Source organism: Podarcis melisellensis, assembly GCF_964234715.1.
Source record: "Podarcis melisellensis genome assembly, chromosome: 9".
Classification (NCBI taxonomy): Eukaryota; Metazoa; Chordata; class Lepidosauria; order Squamata; family Lacertidae; genus Podarcis; species Podarcis melisellensis.
Genome location: NC_138541.1, coordinates 1,753,309 through 1,768,473, shown reverse-complemented (window position 1 = coordinate 1,768,473; position 15,165 = coordinate 1,753,309). Strand labels below are relative to the sequence as shown.

Here is a 15,165-nt window from a genome sequence, read left to right as displayed (position 1 = left end):
ACAGTGTTACTGGGTTCAGATACTGCTTGCTGGTCTCCCCAAACGGGCCTCTGATTGGCCTCTTTTGGTGGACCTTGGGGTCTCAAACTTCAGAGATGCCCCGTGAGATGTTAAAATTTGGTGCCGCCCCCTCACCTTTCATTCTGCTTCAACCAGAGGCAGGGCCTTTTCAACACTGGCCCCGACTTGGTGGAACGCTCTGTCTCATGAGACCAGGGCCCTGCGGGATCTGATTTCTTTCCGCAGGGGCTGCAAGACAGAGTTGTTCCACCTGGCCTTTGGCTTGGAATCCACTTGATCCCCTCCCCTCTTTCCTTTTTCCTTTCTCCTTCTGTGATGGAACTCCTACTGGGCAACTTCCCTGGCTTTTTTCTGGCCCACGTAGGACCAGTCTGGATAGTTGGCCTTGGTGAAGACTTGACGTTTTTATCCCCCAAAAAGTTTTTGATTTGAGTTTCCACTGAAAGGAGGCTACATTTTTATGTTTAAATGTTTTGTTGTATTTTAATCTTGTTTTTTAAGTTGTATTTCGATCAATTGTTTTATATCAGGTGTTAGCCACTCTGAACCTAGTCTTGGCTGGGGAGGGCGGGGTATAAAAAAATATTATTATTATTATGGCACCCCCGATGCTCTGTGTCCCGTGCAACCAAACCTCTCACTCCCCCCCCCCCAATCCTCCTTCTGGCTGGACCAGATGCCCCCCCTCTGGCCTGATCCAGCAGACTCTTCTGAGGTCCTCATGGCATTAACCTCTGGCAGACCACTGGCCCGGGCTCTGCTGGGCTGTACCTTGGCTTCGGCCCATGAGGTGCTGGGTTCGAGGCCTGTGTCCTTCTGCAGCCGTCCCCGCTTGCGATGACCTCATCCCAGGGAGTCACAGACACCTGTCCAGGGCTGTTTTCCTAGCTGCTTTAAAGGCTGCCGAAATCAAGGCCGCTGTTCGCCTGCCTGGCTGGAAGCCTCGCTGTCAACCTCTCCCCCAAAGCTGCCCCTCACCGGCTCCCCCTTCCCACATTTATTTTCTTAACTAATATGCTGGCTTTCTTAAGACATTGGATTTCATAATCTCTTGGCTTTTCAAGGAACTAATGGGAACCAAAGAACTCCCAGCACAAAGACGCTATTATATTTCCCCCTCCCTCTGCCCTAGGATTTTCCTTATTTTTTGCTACATTTCGTCCTTTCCTTCTTTCTTGACATTTGGAGTACGTTTTAAACAAGTTAATATATAAAATGTAGTCATGTGGTTTTTTTTTTTAGGTTGTTTTTTTCCTCCTTTTCCCCCTCTTTGGTATATTCTTATTCGCCTTGAGAACTGGCCAAGTTTCCTTTGCCATATAACTGTGACTGCACACTCCGTATCCCTCAAAATGTGGTTCTGAAGGAGGTGGGCTTCATGGCCTCTGCCTGCCCCAGAAGATGCCCTCTGGGAAGTCTAATCTGGTGTGGAGATTTCCGTTCTTCTTGCTCCTTCTCTTCCTCTTAAGAAGACCCCTGCAGGATCAGGCCAGAGGCCCACCCAGACCAGGCTCCTGTTCTCACGTTGGCCATGCAGATAGAGCAATGGGAAACCATAAGCCAGGAGCACAAGAACACTGTCTGACTCTGTGGAAAACCCAGGTCCCATTTGTTCCAATTCAGTGATGAATAGCAGGTTTTCCTGGGAAAGCAGAGGGGCAAACAAACAAACAAACAAGGCAACCCAAAACCCACTCAGACAGAGACCTCGAAAGCACTGACCTGTGCCTCAAAATGTGGCACAAATGGATGAGCCCAGACTCGTCTTTTCTCTAAACTAAAAGCTCCCCAACATTGCAATCTTTTCACAGGGTAGCAGACCCTCCAAGATTCCCTGTTTTCCAGGGACACCCCTGATTTAGAGACGCTGTCTCAGTTTCTGCTTTCATGTCCCACTTTTCCTTGGCCGACTCTGGGGTTGTGGCGCTCTTCTCGCTTTATTGGTCAAGGAAGCCGGCTTACAGCTTCCGGGTCATGTGGCCAGCATGACTAAGCCGCTTCTGGCGAACCAGAGCAGCACACGGAAACACCGTTTACCTTCCCACCGGAGCAGGACCTATTTATCTATTTGCACTTTGACGTGCTTTTGAACTGCTAAGTTGGCAGGAGCAGGAACTGAGCAATGGGAGCTCACCCCGTTGCAGGGATTCGAACCGCCGACCTTCTGATTGGCAAGTCCTAGGCTCTGTGGTTTAACCCACAGCGCCACCCGCATCCCAACTTTTCCTTACGACGTCCATATTTTCATTGGGGAAATGTTGGAGGGCATGGGGTTACCTGACCTGTCTGAAGGCAATCCTGCAGAGGGAAGTTAATGTTTTATTATATTTTTATATACAGTCGTAGCTTGGAAATTGAACGGAATCCGTTCTGGAAGTCCGTCCGACTTCCAAAACGTTTGGAAACCAAAGCGCGGCTTCTGATTGGCTGCAGGAAGGTACTGCAGCCAATCGGAAGCTCCGTTAGATGTTCGGGTTCCAAAAATAGTTCACAAACCTGAACATTCACTTCTGGGTATGCCGCGTTTGTGAGACAAAACGTCTGAGTACCAAGGCGTTCGAGATCCAAGGTACGACTGTAGTCTGGAAGCTGCGCAGAGTAAAATTATCATGATGGAATGGGATTTCCAACTCAACAGGACGCTTTTGGAGGCAAGGTGCCCAGAAAACGGCGCCCACTGTTCCAAATGGGGGCACCCCATAGATCTGAACAACAGCATTAGGACGTGGGCTGCTCTCCTCTATTCTCCCCAAACTTGGTGTAAAATGTTCTCTGCACAGCTTCCGCTGTGCATTTAGAAAACTGGCCGGACTCTGCGCTGCGAGTCGGGTGCTGTCGCTGCCGTGGCCTCGAGTGGCCCCCCATAAACCTCGAGCATTGCACAGCCCGCAATCTGGGTGGCGGCAGCTGTTGCATTGTGTGGGAAGCCTTTGCCGCGCCAACTAACGGCCAGGGCAACCTGTGAGCGTCTTTGTGCATGTGAGACACTCCTGGCTCTCAGTTCCCCAGCAGGAGGTGAACTTTGGAGAGGTTAGGAAATGACGGGGGGCGGGGGGGCGCCTGGAGCGCTGTCTCGTCCGGCTGCCTTTCAAGCGCCGGTTTGAGCCGGGATGTTTTACGGGGGACTTTCAAGCGCGGCAGCCTGGCTCTGGTTTCATGTTCATTAGGCTGTAAACAGGATGGGGCTGCTGCCAGGACTGCTACTGTGAGGGCAGCTGGGGGGCCGAAAAACAGGATTCTGCAGGGCTCTGGTGGGGGGCCTTTGGAGGGGATAGCACCCCCCGCCTTTCCCAAGCTCTCCGCCTTGGGAATCCTGGAATAGAGGCTGTGCTCTGTTTCCAGCCTGTGTGCGTTCATATGTCCCTGCCCCCTGACAACCTGGCTGCCCCCCACCCCCAATACCCCCCTCATGGCTCAAATCCTGCTTCCCAGAAGTGGCATCTGGTTGGCCACAGTGAGGACAGGACGCTGAACCCGATGGGCCACCAACCTGATCCAGTAGCTTCTCCTTACATTCTGCTGCCCCCCTTTTCTCATCCCCTGCCCCCCCGACACCCTGGCAGACCCTCCAAGTGTCCCTATTTTCCAGGGAGACTCCCAGATTTACAGAAGTCATCCTTGATTCTGATTTGATCCCCAAACACCCCGCTTTTCCTTAGGACGTCCCTATTTTCATTGGAGGGTTATTCAACCCTTGAGCCTAGGAAATAAGTTAACTATACAGTGATACCTCGGGTTAAGTACTTAATTCGTTACGGAGGTCTGTTCTTAACCTGAAACTGTTTTTAACCTGAAGACCACTTTAGCTAATGGGGCCTCCTGCTGCTGCTGCGCGATTTCTGTTCTCAACCCAAGGTACTATTTCTGGGTTAGCGGAGTTTGTAACCTGAAGCATCTCTAATAAGAAGCGTATGTAACCCGAGGTACCACTGTACAACCTTTAGAAGACGTCTGAAGGCCTCCCTGTGCAGGGAAGGTTTTTTTTAATGTTTAGCGTTTTATTATGTTTTTATATATGTTGGAAGCTGTCCAGAGTGGCTGGGCAAGTCAGATGGTTAGGTATAAATAATGAAATAATAATAATAATAATAATAATAATAATAATAATAATAATAATAATGGAATAAAGGTAAAGGTAAAGGGACCCCTGACCATTAGGTCCAGTCGTGGCCGACTCTGGGGTTGCGGCGTTCATCTTGCTTTACTGGCCGAGGGAGCCAGAGTACAGCTTCCGGGTCATGTGGCCAGCAGGACCAAGCCGCTCATGGCGAACCAGAGCAGCGCACAGAAACGCTGTTTAACTTCCTGCCGGAGTGGTACCTATTTATCTACTTGCACTTTGATGTGCTTTCGAACTCCTAGGTTGGCAGGAGCAGGGACTGAGCAACAGGAGCTCACCCCGTCACGGGGATTCGAACCACCGACCTTCTGATCGACAAGCCCTACAGTTTAACCCACAGAGCCACCCGCGTCCCTAATGGAATAGGACATCCTTATTTCCAGTGGAGAAAAGTTGGAGGATATTCCCTGGTTGTTCCAGCTCTCCTTTCCCCCACCACAGGAGTTCCTTTAAAAACCCCCAGTGTTCTTTGGTTGGGCTCCTTGTTGGGTGAATTAGCTCTCCAGCCACACCAGCCATCTTAATTTCTCCATAGTAGGAACACAACATACAAGCCTAGAAATAGCTGACCCATCTCCTCCAGCCTCCTGGTCTCACAGGGGCCAACCAGATGCCTTCACGAGGAACCCTCAAGTAGGACCCGAGTGCAAGAGCTGCTCTCGCCTCCTGCAGTTTCCAGCAACTGGGATTCAGAACCATTGCTGCCTCCAATTGTGGTGGCAGCTCATAACCTTCGTGGCTAGTAGCCCATCAGTAGCCCTCTCCCCTTCCAGGAATTTGCCCAATCCTCTTTTTAACGCCATCCAAATTGGTGGTCATCACTGCCTCTAGTGGCAGGGAGTTCCACAGTTTAACTGCCTGAAAAAAGGCCTTTCTTTTCTCTGTCCTGAATCTTCCATCATCATGGGATGTCTGCAAGTCCTAGTGTTGAGAGAAAGGGAGAGAAGCTTTTCTTTCTCTGCTTTCTCTGTGCCAGGCATAATTTCATAAACTTCTGTCTTCCTTTCTCTTCCTCGCCTTTGCTCCAAACTAAAAAGTCCCAAACGCTGCAATCTTCTAGGAAATTTGCTCTGCCCCCCTTGATTAATTTGATGGTCCTTTTCCAACTCTACAGCTCCATCCTTTTTGAGGCGAGGTGACCAAAATGGGACACAGTTTTCCCAATGTGGTCGTGCCTTAGATTTGTATAAGGGCAGGGTGTTATTGGCTCCTCTTATTTTCAATTCCTTTCCTAATGAACCCTGCCATGGAATTCACCTTTTTCACAGCCGCTGAACATTGGGTTAACCCAGGGGTCAGCAAACCTTTTCAGCAGGGGGCCGGTCCACTGTCCCTCAGACCTTGTGGGGGGCCGGACTATATTGTGAAAAAAATAATGAACGAATTCCTATGCCCCACAAATAACCCAGAGATGCATTTTAAATAAAAGGACACATTCTACTCATGTAAAAAAAACGCTGATTCCCAGACCGTCCACGGGCCGGATTTAGAAGGTGATTGGGCCAGATCCGGACCCCGGGCCTTAGGTTGCCTAGCCATGGGTTAGCCTCTCCATTCAGGTATCTGCTAGGACTCTGAGGTCTGGTTTCTGGTCAGTCACTCCCAGTTCAGACGCCATGAGCATGGATGTGGCATCGATATGGTTTGCATTCTGACATGCATTCCTTTACACTTTTTGACAGGGAATTGCATTTCTCATTGGATGCCCGATAACTCGCTTTGTGGAGATCCTTACGCAGCTCTTTGCAATCTTCATTCTGTTTTGTTTCAATGACCGTGATCAATTTAGTGTCGCCGGCAAAATAGGCCACTTCACTGCCCGCTCCTCATTTCTGTCATGGATGCTTTAGTTGAGACTCCTGCATTGCAGGGGGTTGGGCTAGATGACCCTTGGCTCCCTTTTGTTGTTGTTGTTTAGTCATTTAGTCATGTCCGCCTCTTTGTGACCCCATGGACCAGAGCACGCCAGGCCCTCCTGTCTTCCACTGCCTCCCGCAGTTTGGTCAAACTCATGCTGGTAGCTTCGAGAACATTGACCCACCATCTCGTCCTCTGTCGTCCCCTTCTCCTTGTGCCCTCCATCTTTCCCAACATCAGGGTCTTTTCCAGGGAGTCTTCTCTTCTCCTGAGGTGGCCAAAGTATTGGAGCCTCAGCTTCACGATCTGTCCTTCCAGTGAGCACTCAGGGCTGCTTTCCTTCAGAATGGAGAGGTTGGATCTTCTTGCAGTCCATGGGACTCTCAAGAGTCTCCTCCAGCACCAGAATTCAAAAGCATCCATTCTTCGGCGATCAGCCTTCTTGATGGTCCAGCTCTCACTTCCATACTTCACTACTGGGAAAAACCATAGCTTTAACTGGGGACCCTTCCAGCCCCACAATTTTCTGCTTCCTAGTCTGAGCATGTCTGCTCCCTTTCCTGAGCGTTGCCTTGCTGGGCTGCACATTATCCCCTGTGCACACAGCTCAGCAGGTGACTCAGGCCCCCATCCTGGCTCGGCGGCCAGACCTCATGGCGCGAGGCCGACTCTGGGAGGGTTGGGGCCCAGTCCTGAATTCTCAAGTGCAGTAGGTCATCCTGGATCGCCTCCAAGCTCTTCATAGCTTGGGATTAGTGGGTTCCCTCCCTGTGGTTCCAAGGCTCTTCGCCGAATACTTTGCTAAATGGTTTTGCCAGATTTTATAGGTTTTGGGAGCCTTTTTCCCAAGCACTCCGGGGCTTCCAATTCAAAAGTGCATCTTGACCTTTGGGACGCAGCCAAGGGCTTCGCTTTGAGTTTGCATCTCATTCCCCATCCCGAAAAAAAAAAAAGCCACGCAAAAAACACACAGCCCATGTCCTTGTTCCTTGAAACCACTCTGTGCTACTGTTTGCCTGCAGGAGTCCATGGGGAAATGGCAGCTCTTGGCAGTTTTGGGTTCTTTGCTTTCCTCCCGAAACGTGTCCACACATGTAAACACATGTAAATATGTGTCAGTTCTCTCACTTCCAGCATGCAGTGAGCACCAAAAATAAGAGCCAGACCCTCCAATATGGAATCAATGCCCCCCTGACTTCCTATGGGAGGAAGGGTGGGGTGGAAATATTATATATAGATACATTTCCTATTGAGGTTTCTTTTCTTTTTGTCTGTAGCAAGTCACAAGCAGTGGAGACAAGGAGGTGTGTTTTTCAAGGTCAGGGGGCTCACAGTTGCGCCTTGGCAGGTATGGGAATCTCAAAAATAGCCTCCAGATCAAATCCTTGAGTGGATCAAGATTGGTTAAGTTGCAGGAAGCAAAGCTCAGGAAGAAACGGACCATTCTCCAAATGGAGAGAAGGAGAAAGTTTAGTCTCCCAAGGAATGGCACTGGGATCTGTCCTTTTTAAACTACAGTGGTACCTCGGTTTACGAACTTAATCTGTTCCGGAAGTCCATTCTTAAACCAAACCATTCTTAAACTGAGGCACACTTTCCCTAATGAGGCCTCCCGCCGCTTACACCGTTTGGATTCCGTTCTTAGACCGAGGTAAAGTTCTCAAACCGGGACACTATTTCCAGTTTTGTGGAGTTTGTTAACCGGACTTTTCTTAAACCAAGGTACCACTGTAGTTCATAAATGATCCAGAGTTAGGACTAAGCAATGAGATGCTGGAGGAGACTCTTGAGAGTCCCATGGACTGCAAGAAGATCCAACCTATCCATTCTGAAGGAAATCAGCCCTGAGTGCTCCTCACAAGCGTAGGAGGCTCTCTGTATCCCAGACGCCCCCTTCCTCCTTCCCCTGTTCCACTGGGGAAGCCTCTTAGGGTGCCAACTGGAGCCTGAGAAGTGCATCTGGGAACGGTGGGGGGAAACCAGGGTGCTTTTTCCTTCTGCCTCACCCTGTTAGTAATCCTGGGGTCTGATTCATGCATGCCCAGGTGAGATATCTGAATCCCCCAGTTGAGAAGCCCTGGGCTTGATGGGCTAGATCACTGCCACTCGAGCGGACTGATTCTATCAAGAGTGGATCCTGGAAGAATCCACGCCATGAATGACGTCTCAGGCTGGGTTGGGAGGTATTTGGTTCTTCACCACCCATCTCTGGCCAAAGGAAGGGATCTCAGGGTCAACAACCGGGCAAAACGGAGAGCATCTTGAACAGCAATAGGCTAGAGCAGGTCTTGTGTGACCAGGCTTGACTCTGCTATAAAAAATCTCCAGTCAGGCTTGCTTTGAGCAAGAACTCAGCCACGCTGTGCCACAGAGCTGTGTGCGCCTTTGGCTCAACAAGGTCTTCCTCAGGGGGCAGGAAGGGCTCTAGATCAGAAAAGCCTGCGACTGTGGATCCCTTCAGCCAGCTCTTGAGACTTCCTTGGTTCTTCCTTCCAGAAAATAGGCAGCCAGCAAAAAGATTTGAGGGAAAGCAAGCAAGAAGGAGAAGCATATTTTCAAGGCAGCGTTAGCAAAATCTCAGCGCCCCCCAATTATCAGGAATGGTCGGAACTGCAAAGCCTGTGTTTCCTCTGCAGGAATCGCACGCTAATGTCTATTCCTGATGGGGGATTTTTTGGGTGGAAAGAGCTGGACCACCTGACATGTTCTCTAGGACCAAGCGGCCCCCCCGGAGGGGCTGGGAATTGCACAGTGGTTGCCGTTTTCCAGGCCATTGCCAAACATCTGAGACTTGAAAAGATGGAAAGTTTGGGGGGTTGCGTTAATCCAGGAAGCGGGATCATCACACGGAGCCCCTGTTTCCTGCCGCCAAATATTTCACCCCGATTGCCCCAATTAGCAGGCGATAAAAGGAGCCTTTGGGGAGCGGGAGAAGGAGACAAAGGGTGCTGGGGTGGGCTGCCTTTCAAGCCGGGTTTCAAGGCACTGGGCGGACCATTAAGAGAAGTTATACTCCATTAACTTTACTGGCCGACATTCTTAGCAAAATACGTTTAACAGCTAGTTCTTTGAGCTCCGTTTATAGCAGAGCTAGCTCAAGGCTTGTCGTGTTTTATGGGCAGGGTTGGGGGTTAAGGAGAGTTCCAGTCCTCACTCTGCCCCCACCACAACCCCTGAACCAGTCTCCCAGTATCCACAGTGACAAACTGGTCTGGGCTTATCTCAGCTCAGGGTTAACCACACTCTGCATCTCTAGGCACAGGTCTGGGATTTCCAGGTCTGCGTCTGACAGCTATTTTCCTCTCTTTTCTTCTTCTCCTGGTGCTTCCCCCAGGAGAAACCAATCTTTACCACTGAATTGTAACAAACAGCAGTCTGCGGGAAAACCTGAATTGCCCTATAATCACAATAATCACAATAATCACAATTTATTATTTATACCCCACCCATCTGGCTGGGTTTCCCCAGCCACTCTGGGCAGCTCCCAACAGAATACTAAAAACACGATAAAACATCAAACATTAAAAACTTCCCTAAACAGGGCTGCCTTTAGATGTCTTCTAAAAGTTAGGTAGTTGTTTATTTCCTTGACATCTGATGGGAGGGCGTTCCACAGGGCGGGTGCCACTACCGAGAAGGCCCTCTGCCTGGTTCCCTGTGACCTCCACAGTGAGGGAACCGCCAGAAGGTCCTCGGCGCTGGACCTCAGTGTCTGGGCAGAATGAAGGGGGTGGAGACGCTCCTTCAGGTATACTGGGTCGAGACCAACACTTTGAATTGTGCCCGTAGTGGGAGCCAATGTAGGTCGAGTGGAGACGCTCCTTCAGGTCTACTGGGCCTTTGAAGCTGTTTAGGGCTTTCAAGGTCAGCACCAACACTTTGAATTGTGCTCGGAAACTTACTGGGAGCCAGTGTAGGACCGGTGTTATATGGTCTCGGCGGCTGCTCCCAGTCACCAGTCCAGCTGCCACATTCTGGATTAGTTGTAGTTTCCAGGCCACCTTCAAAGTTTACTGATTCTGCAGTAAACACTGGGCAGGGGGGAAAAACACACTTGGACATGGACTTGGAAACTGTAGAGTTGAATGGATGAGCTCTTGGAAGAAGGTTGCACTCTGCTCTGTTGAATGCCATTAAGGGGCCAATGAGTTATTTGCCACTCATAGAATTCAAGGGTTGGCTTGAGCATCATGGGATGTCCCCACGGAATTCTAGCATTATGGGAGCGGGAGAAGAACCTTTCTATGTCCATTTTCTCTGCACCAGGCGTCATTTTTAAAAACTTCTGTCATGTTGCCTCAGCTCAGGAAAGAAGGAATAAAGTGTTGGGCGATTGTGATGAAGCGTTGCGCTGGAGCAGCCCCGTCACGTCACTGGTGGCAGGTTGTGGCATGATGAGACTCTGCACATTTGTTGTACATGTTGCCACTTCATTAGATGATTGCTAGAATTAAGCAATACTTTTCCAGTTCATCCCTTCCCAGACCTGGGCTGGCACTGAAAAACAAAACAAAAACCAAGCACACTGTCTCTGCCGCGTCTATCCATGGGGTAGCTGGTTGCCCCAGCTATTTTGAAGGTGAGATAGCCATAGCACTAGGGCTCAAAAAGCATAAATCGATGGACTACAATTCCCATTGTTCATGTGCGGCGACTGAAGGCAGCTATCTGCTGGGTTTCTACTCCTGTAGGAAAATTAGCCATCGGGTGGAGTGGCTCTCCACCCTCTCATCACCCCGAAATCTCAAAACTGCTGCAGCTCATAATGGAACTGATTTCTTTCTTCAGGGCGGAGTGACTGACGACAAGAGTGACGATGGCAAATCGGTGTCGACCCTCAACTTCGGCGTGAACCGTCCCACAATTTCCTGCATTTTTGACTGTAAGAGCGCACACAGTCTGCTTCTGTTGCCAAATGCATCTAATTGGGTTTCTTAGAGCGAGAGCAAGAGGATGTTTACTGGAACTGGGAAGGGGTTATGGTTGTGCTGGACAAAAGGGAGATGGGATCTCTCTGGGCTCAGAGAATTCCTCAAATCAATCACACAAGCAAATTTTTCATGATTGTAGCAAACCAGCCCCTTAAAAAAAAATCTGGGTGTGTAATCACCAGAGAGAGAGAGAGAGAGAGAGAGAGAGAGAGAGAGTAACCTGCAGTTCTCAGAAGATCTGACTAGGATGACACAACCCTGGTGCTCAGGGACTGTGCATGTTTTTGGCCAAACTGTGTGGGAAGACGATGTGCCCCTTTTCTGAAACGCACACCTGCAGTATATAAACCAGGGCTCCAATTTTGGATCAGTAGTGGCATATAAAGGAGGGAAGTTGAATCCTTGCTGTGCCTTATGTTTAGCTCCCCATAGCCTCTCCCCATAGCCTCTCTCCCTCCCCTTGGTGTCTCCCCTATGAAGCCCCCCCCACCAGCCAGGCCCTGTTCTATTGCAGCTTCTTTGTTGAAGAAATGAGGACTTGAGTGGGCAAGCCATAGATGGGTGGGTGGGTGTGTTTGTTGGGGTGTGTGGAAGGTTCAACAGCTCCTACCACAAGACCCCTTTTACCCTGAAACCCCCGTTCCTCTCCCATGACTGGAGCAGTCCGAAATATCCAAAGGACACCAGGTTACCTGAAGCGGCAGTGATAGACCTCTCCTCCTCTGTGGGCATCAGGAGTGCCAACTTGACCCCGTGACCATGGGTGCCCCACAGTGTTCATGGCCCCGGCACGGAAATTTGTGGGTGCCCAGTCCTTGCATGGGGAATTTTGTGGGTGCTCTCCCTGCCTTGGAGGTCGTGAAGTTTCCTAATTTGCTTTCTGTGCTGTAACGGAATGCTATTCTAAAACTGCGTCTTGCAAGTTTGGTTTTCAAGCTTCGGCATGAACTTGGATAATTTGTTGCTGCATTTTTCATCCCCCCTCTTCCCCTTGAAGATGGGAACAGGTACCACCTGCGATGTTATATCTATCAAGCGAGGGATCTGACTGCCATGGATAAGGACAGCTTTTCAGGTAAGCTGGCCTCCTAAATTGCATTGCTCCCTTGGGATTTTACTTTAATTTTATTTTTTAACTTGTTTGTATTGAAATATTTTCATGGATGACTAAGGTACATATATTATCTCTGTTTTCAGTTCATAGCGTCCTTTCTATAGGTCATTTACATTTCATGTGAGACGCTGCTATCATAGGCATTTTGAAGTTGGGGGGGCTTCCATACGTCCAAGATTTCCCGAACATAGCCTGGATTTATCCACTGAAAATGTCATCTTGGTGGAATTTTCTAAAGTCGGTTAAAATATCTGGAGAAACCTGGGCGTATGGCAGCCCATATTGAAAGTGTTCATGTTTTGATGAATTTCCTAAAAAATAGCTTTAAAACTCCTTGGGGGGGGGCGGGGAGATTTTGCAAAAATAGCTCAAGAACCTTTGTGTCCGGATTTTCGCTTTTTGAAATATGGCAACCTTATTGGGGGGAGAGATTTATGGGAGAAAGAAGGGGGGCTAGTGATCTTTCATTCTTTCGCATAGTGTACGTGTGGCGTTTTTGTGTCAGCATCATGTGGATAACTTGTTTGTTTGTTTGTTCTTGATGGCGGGGCAAAGAGATTTGGGAGCCCAGAGCATGGAAGGTTGCATTTGGTTGCTTGCAATGCCCAAACAAGACTCCCCAGGGATTTTAGACGTAGGTCAAAGTGCTACCAGGCACAGCACCCTGTGTGATACTGGCATTCCTTGGTGCTCAAAGGGCACTGTGACTCCTTTCTTCCCAAAAAGTGTCAGTCTTGAGGACCTTTTGCCAAGGAAGGCAGATGAATGGACCAGTTCCCATCTGTGCAGGAATGGAAGCAGCCTGCCACACTTCCTAGTCGCCTGTGAGCATTTTCTTGGCCCATTTCCACATGTTGTCCAATGATGGAAGTTAAATTCCATTGTTTCAGGGCCTTACTTTTGCCTCACTCTTTTCAGGTCCAGGTCCGCACTTAAAATATCTGTGTCCAAGTGTTTTTCTTTCTTTCCCCTCCAGAGATTTCACTGTGAAAACCTTCTCTTTAGCGCTCCATTGGAGCAAACATCAATTGGACTTTTCCATGGTTTGATGTTTGTTCTGAGTGAGCTTTAGAGAGCAGCTTTTCACAGGGAAATCTCGGAGCAAAACAAAGGGCACTCGGACATGGAGCTTTAAAGCACGGACTGCGTCTGGAAAAAGGGAAGGAAAGGTATGTGTGGATTAGCCCTAACTCTGCTCTGTGTGAAGAAAGGCATTTGATTCCTCTCCTTCTGGGCAATTAATGAAAAGTGTGCAGGAATGAGCTGGCAGTTTAAAGACCGGGGGCTGTTGGAGGTGTGCGAAGGGCTGTAGTTCTCTCTAAAAGTGCCTGGATGGAAACGGCATATGGAGCTGATGTTCCAGTATTCTTAGACTGGTGAAAGTAAAGTTCTCTCAACTAATCTGTTGTTTTTTAAAAAATAAAAAATTAAGCCAGATCTCAGTTTGCCCGGATAGCCACATTTTAGACATTTCAAAAAAGATAAAAGAAAAACATTGCCCGGGATTTTATCTGCTTTCTATCTACGTACTGCTTTTTGCATTTTTACTATTGCTAGATAATTGCTTTTGTTTCTGATATTTTTGTTGCCCTGTGGTTCTCTTGGAACCATCTATCTTGGAAATCTAGATTAATAAAATGATGTTGTGGGGTTTTTTTGGGTGTGTGTGTTTTTTTTTCAAAAGCAAATGGTGAGCGAATGTGTTTTGTGGCTCCCAGTGCGGGATGTTGTTCACAAGAACAAACGCCTGTTTGTAGAAAGTAATACATGGCAGGTTTCCTGGTGCTTGCTGCGTGTGGGGGAAATGTCATTCATTCGGTCCAAGATGCTGCCATTTCCCTGCACAGAGAATATTTTGCAGATTCTCAATTGAACCGGGCAGGAACCCTTTGCAAACATTGGCGTTCACCCAGGGGAGAGAGGAGTTCTGGGTTTTGAGGTCAGGTCAACACCTACAGGGTGAAAGGGTGGTGAGGTGGGCCGTTTGCACCTCCCTGCCTCGTGTGATGAAGAAGCCAGGATCACTTTGGGCCTTCACATGCTTTCAGCCAAATAAACCGGTGCCTCACAAACAGGATCTTCTTCTTCTTCTTCTTTGGCAGTCCCTCGTAGCTAAGTAAGGTTGTCTTCCATAAACACGGTTTTAACACTGAGTGACTTTGGAGACCAATTCTGGATCCACACGTCCTTCCACAGTGCGGACATAGGTTTCCGGGCGGGAGTTGATCATGGTGTGGATTTGCCAAGTGTGTCTTCCTCTTAGCATGTTTCTCCCTTGCGTTCTGAGTTCGAGCGTCTTCAAAGCCCATGACACCTTTGGTAAAGACTGTTCTCCAATTGGAGCGCTCACAGACCAGTGTTTCCCAATTGTCGGTGTTTATGCTACACTTTTTTAGATTTGCGTTGAGACAGTCTTTTGTTGACCACTAGCATTACGCTTTCAGTTTTTAATTATAGGTAGGTAGCTGTGTTGGTCTGCCATAGTTGAAACAAAATTTAAAAATTCCTTTCAGTTTTTAAGGTCGGGATACAGTACAGTGGTACCTCGGATTAAGTACTTAATTCATTCCGGAGGTCCGTTCTTAACCTGAAACTGTTCTTAACCTGAAGCACCACTGTAGCTAATGGGGCCTCCTGCTGCTGCCGCACTGCCGGAACTCCTGCTGCTGCTGCTGCGCGATTTCTGTTCTCATCCTGAAGCAAAGTTCTTAACCCAAGGTACTATTTCTGGGTTAGCGGAGCCTGTAACCTGAAGTGTATGTAACCTGAGGTACCACTTTAGTTGCTTTGGAAGATGAGAATCAGGCATCTGCACAACATGACCAGTCCAATGAAGTTGATGCTGGTGAATCATTGCTTCAACACTGGTGATTTTTGCTTCTTCCAGTACACTGGCATTAGTTCGCCTGTCTTCCCAAGTGGTGTGTAAAAATTTTCGGAGACACCATTGATGGACTGTTTTGAGGATTTGATAGCTGCTGCTTGGAGGGGTGAAGCAGCTCCAGGAGTCTCCCTCCCGGATTTGCAAAGATAGGCTTGCCGAGAACGGCATGGCAAACTCCCCACTCTCACCCTCACAGTGGCCTGGCTGCTCACAGCCTCCCTTGCAGCAACTTGGGCTG

The 15,165-nt window shown here is 48.8% G+C and overlaps 1 protein-coding gene across 8 annotated transcripts in view; it reads left to right on the top strand.

Moving 5' to 3' along the window:
* DYSF (dysferlin) overlaps positions 1–15,165 on the top strand; it is a 188,901-nt gene that overhangs the window by 86,732 nt on the left and 87,004 nt on the right. For all 8 annotated transcript variants that reach the window (XM_081924740.1, XM_081924737.1, XM_081924735.1 and 5 more), the window contains 2 exons: positions 10,787–10,880; positions 11,927–12,004. In XM_081924740.1, the coding sequence (XP_081780866.1) occupies positions 10,787–10,880; positions 11,927–12,004 (172 nt within the window). The remainder of the gene's footprint in view (positions 1–10,786; positions 10,881–11,926; positions 12,005–15,165) is intronic.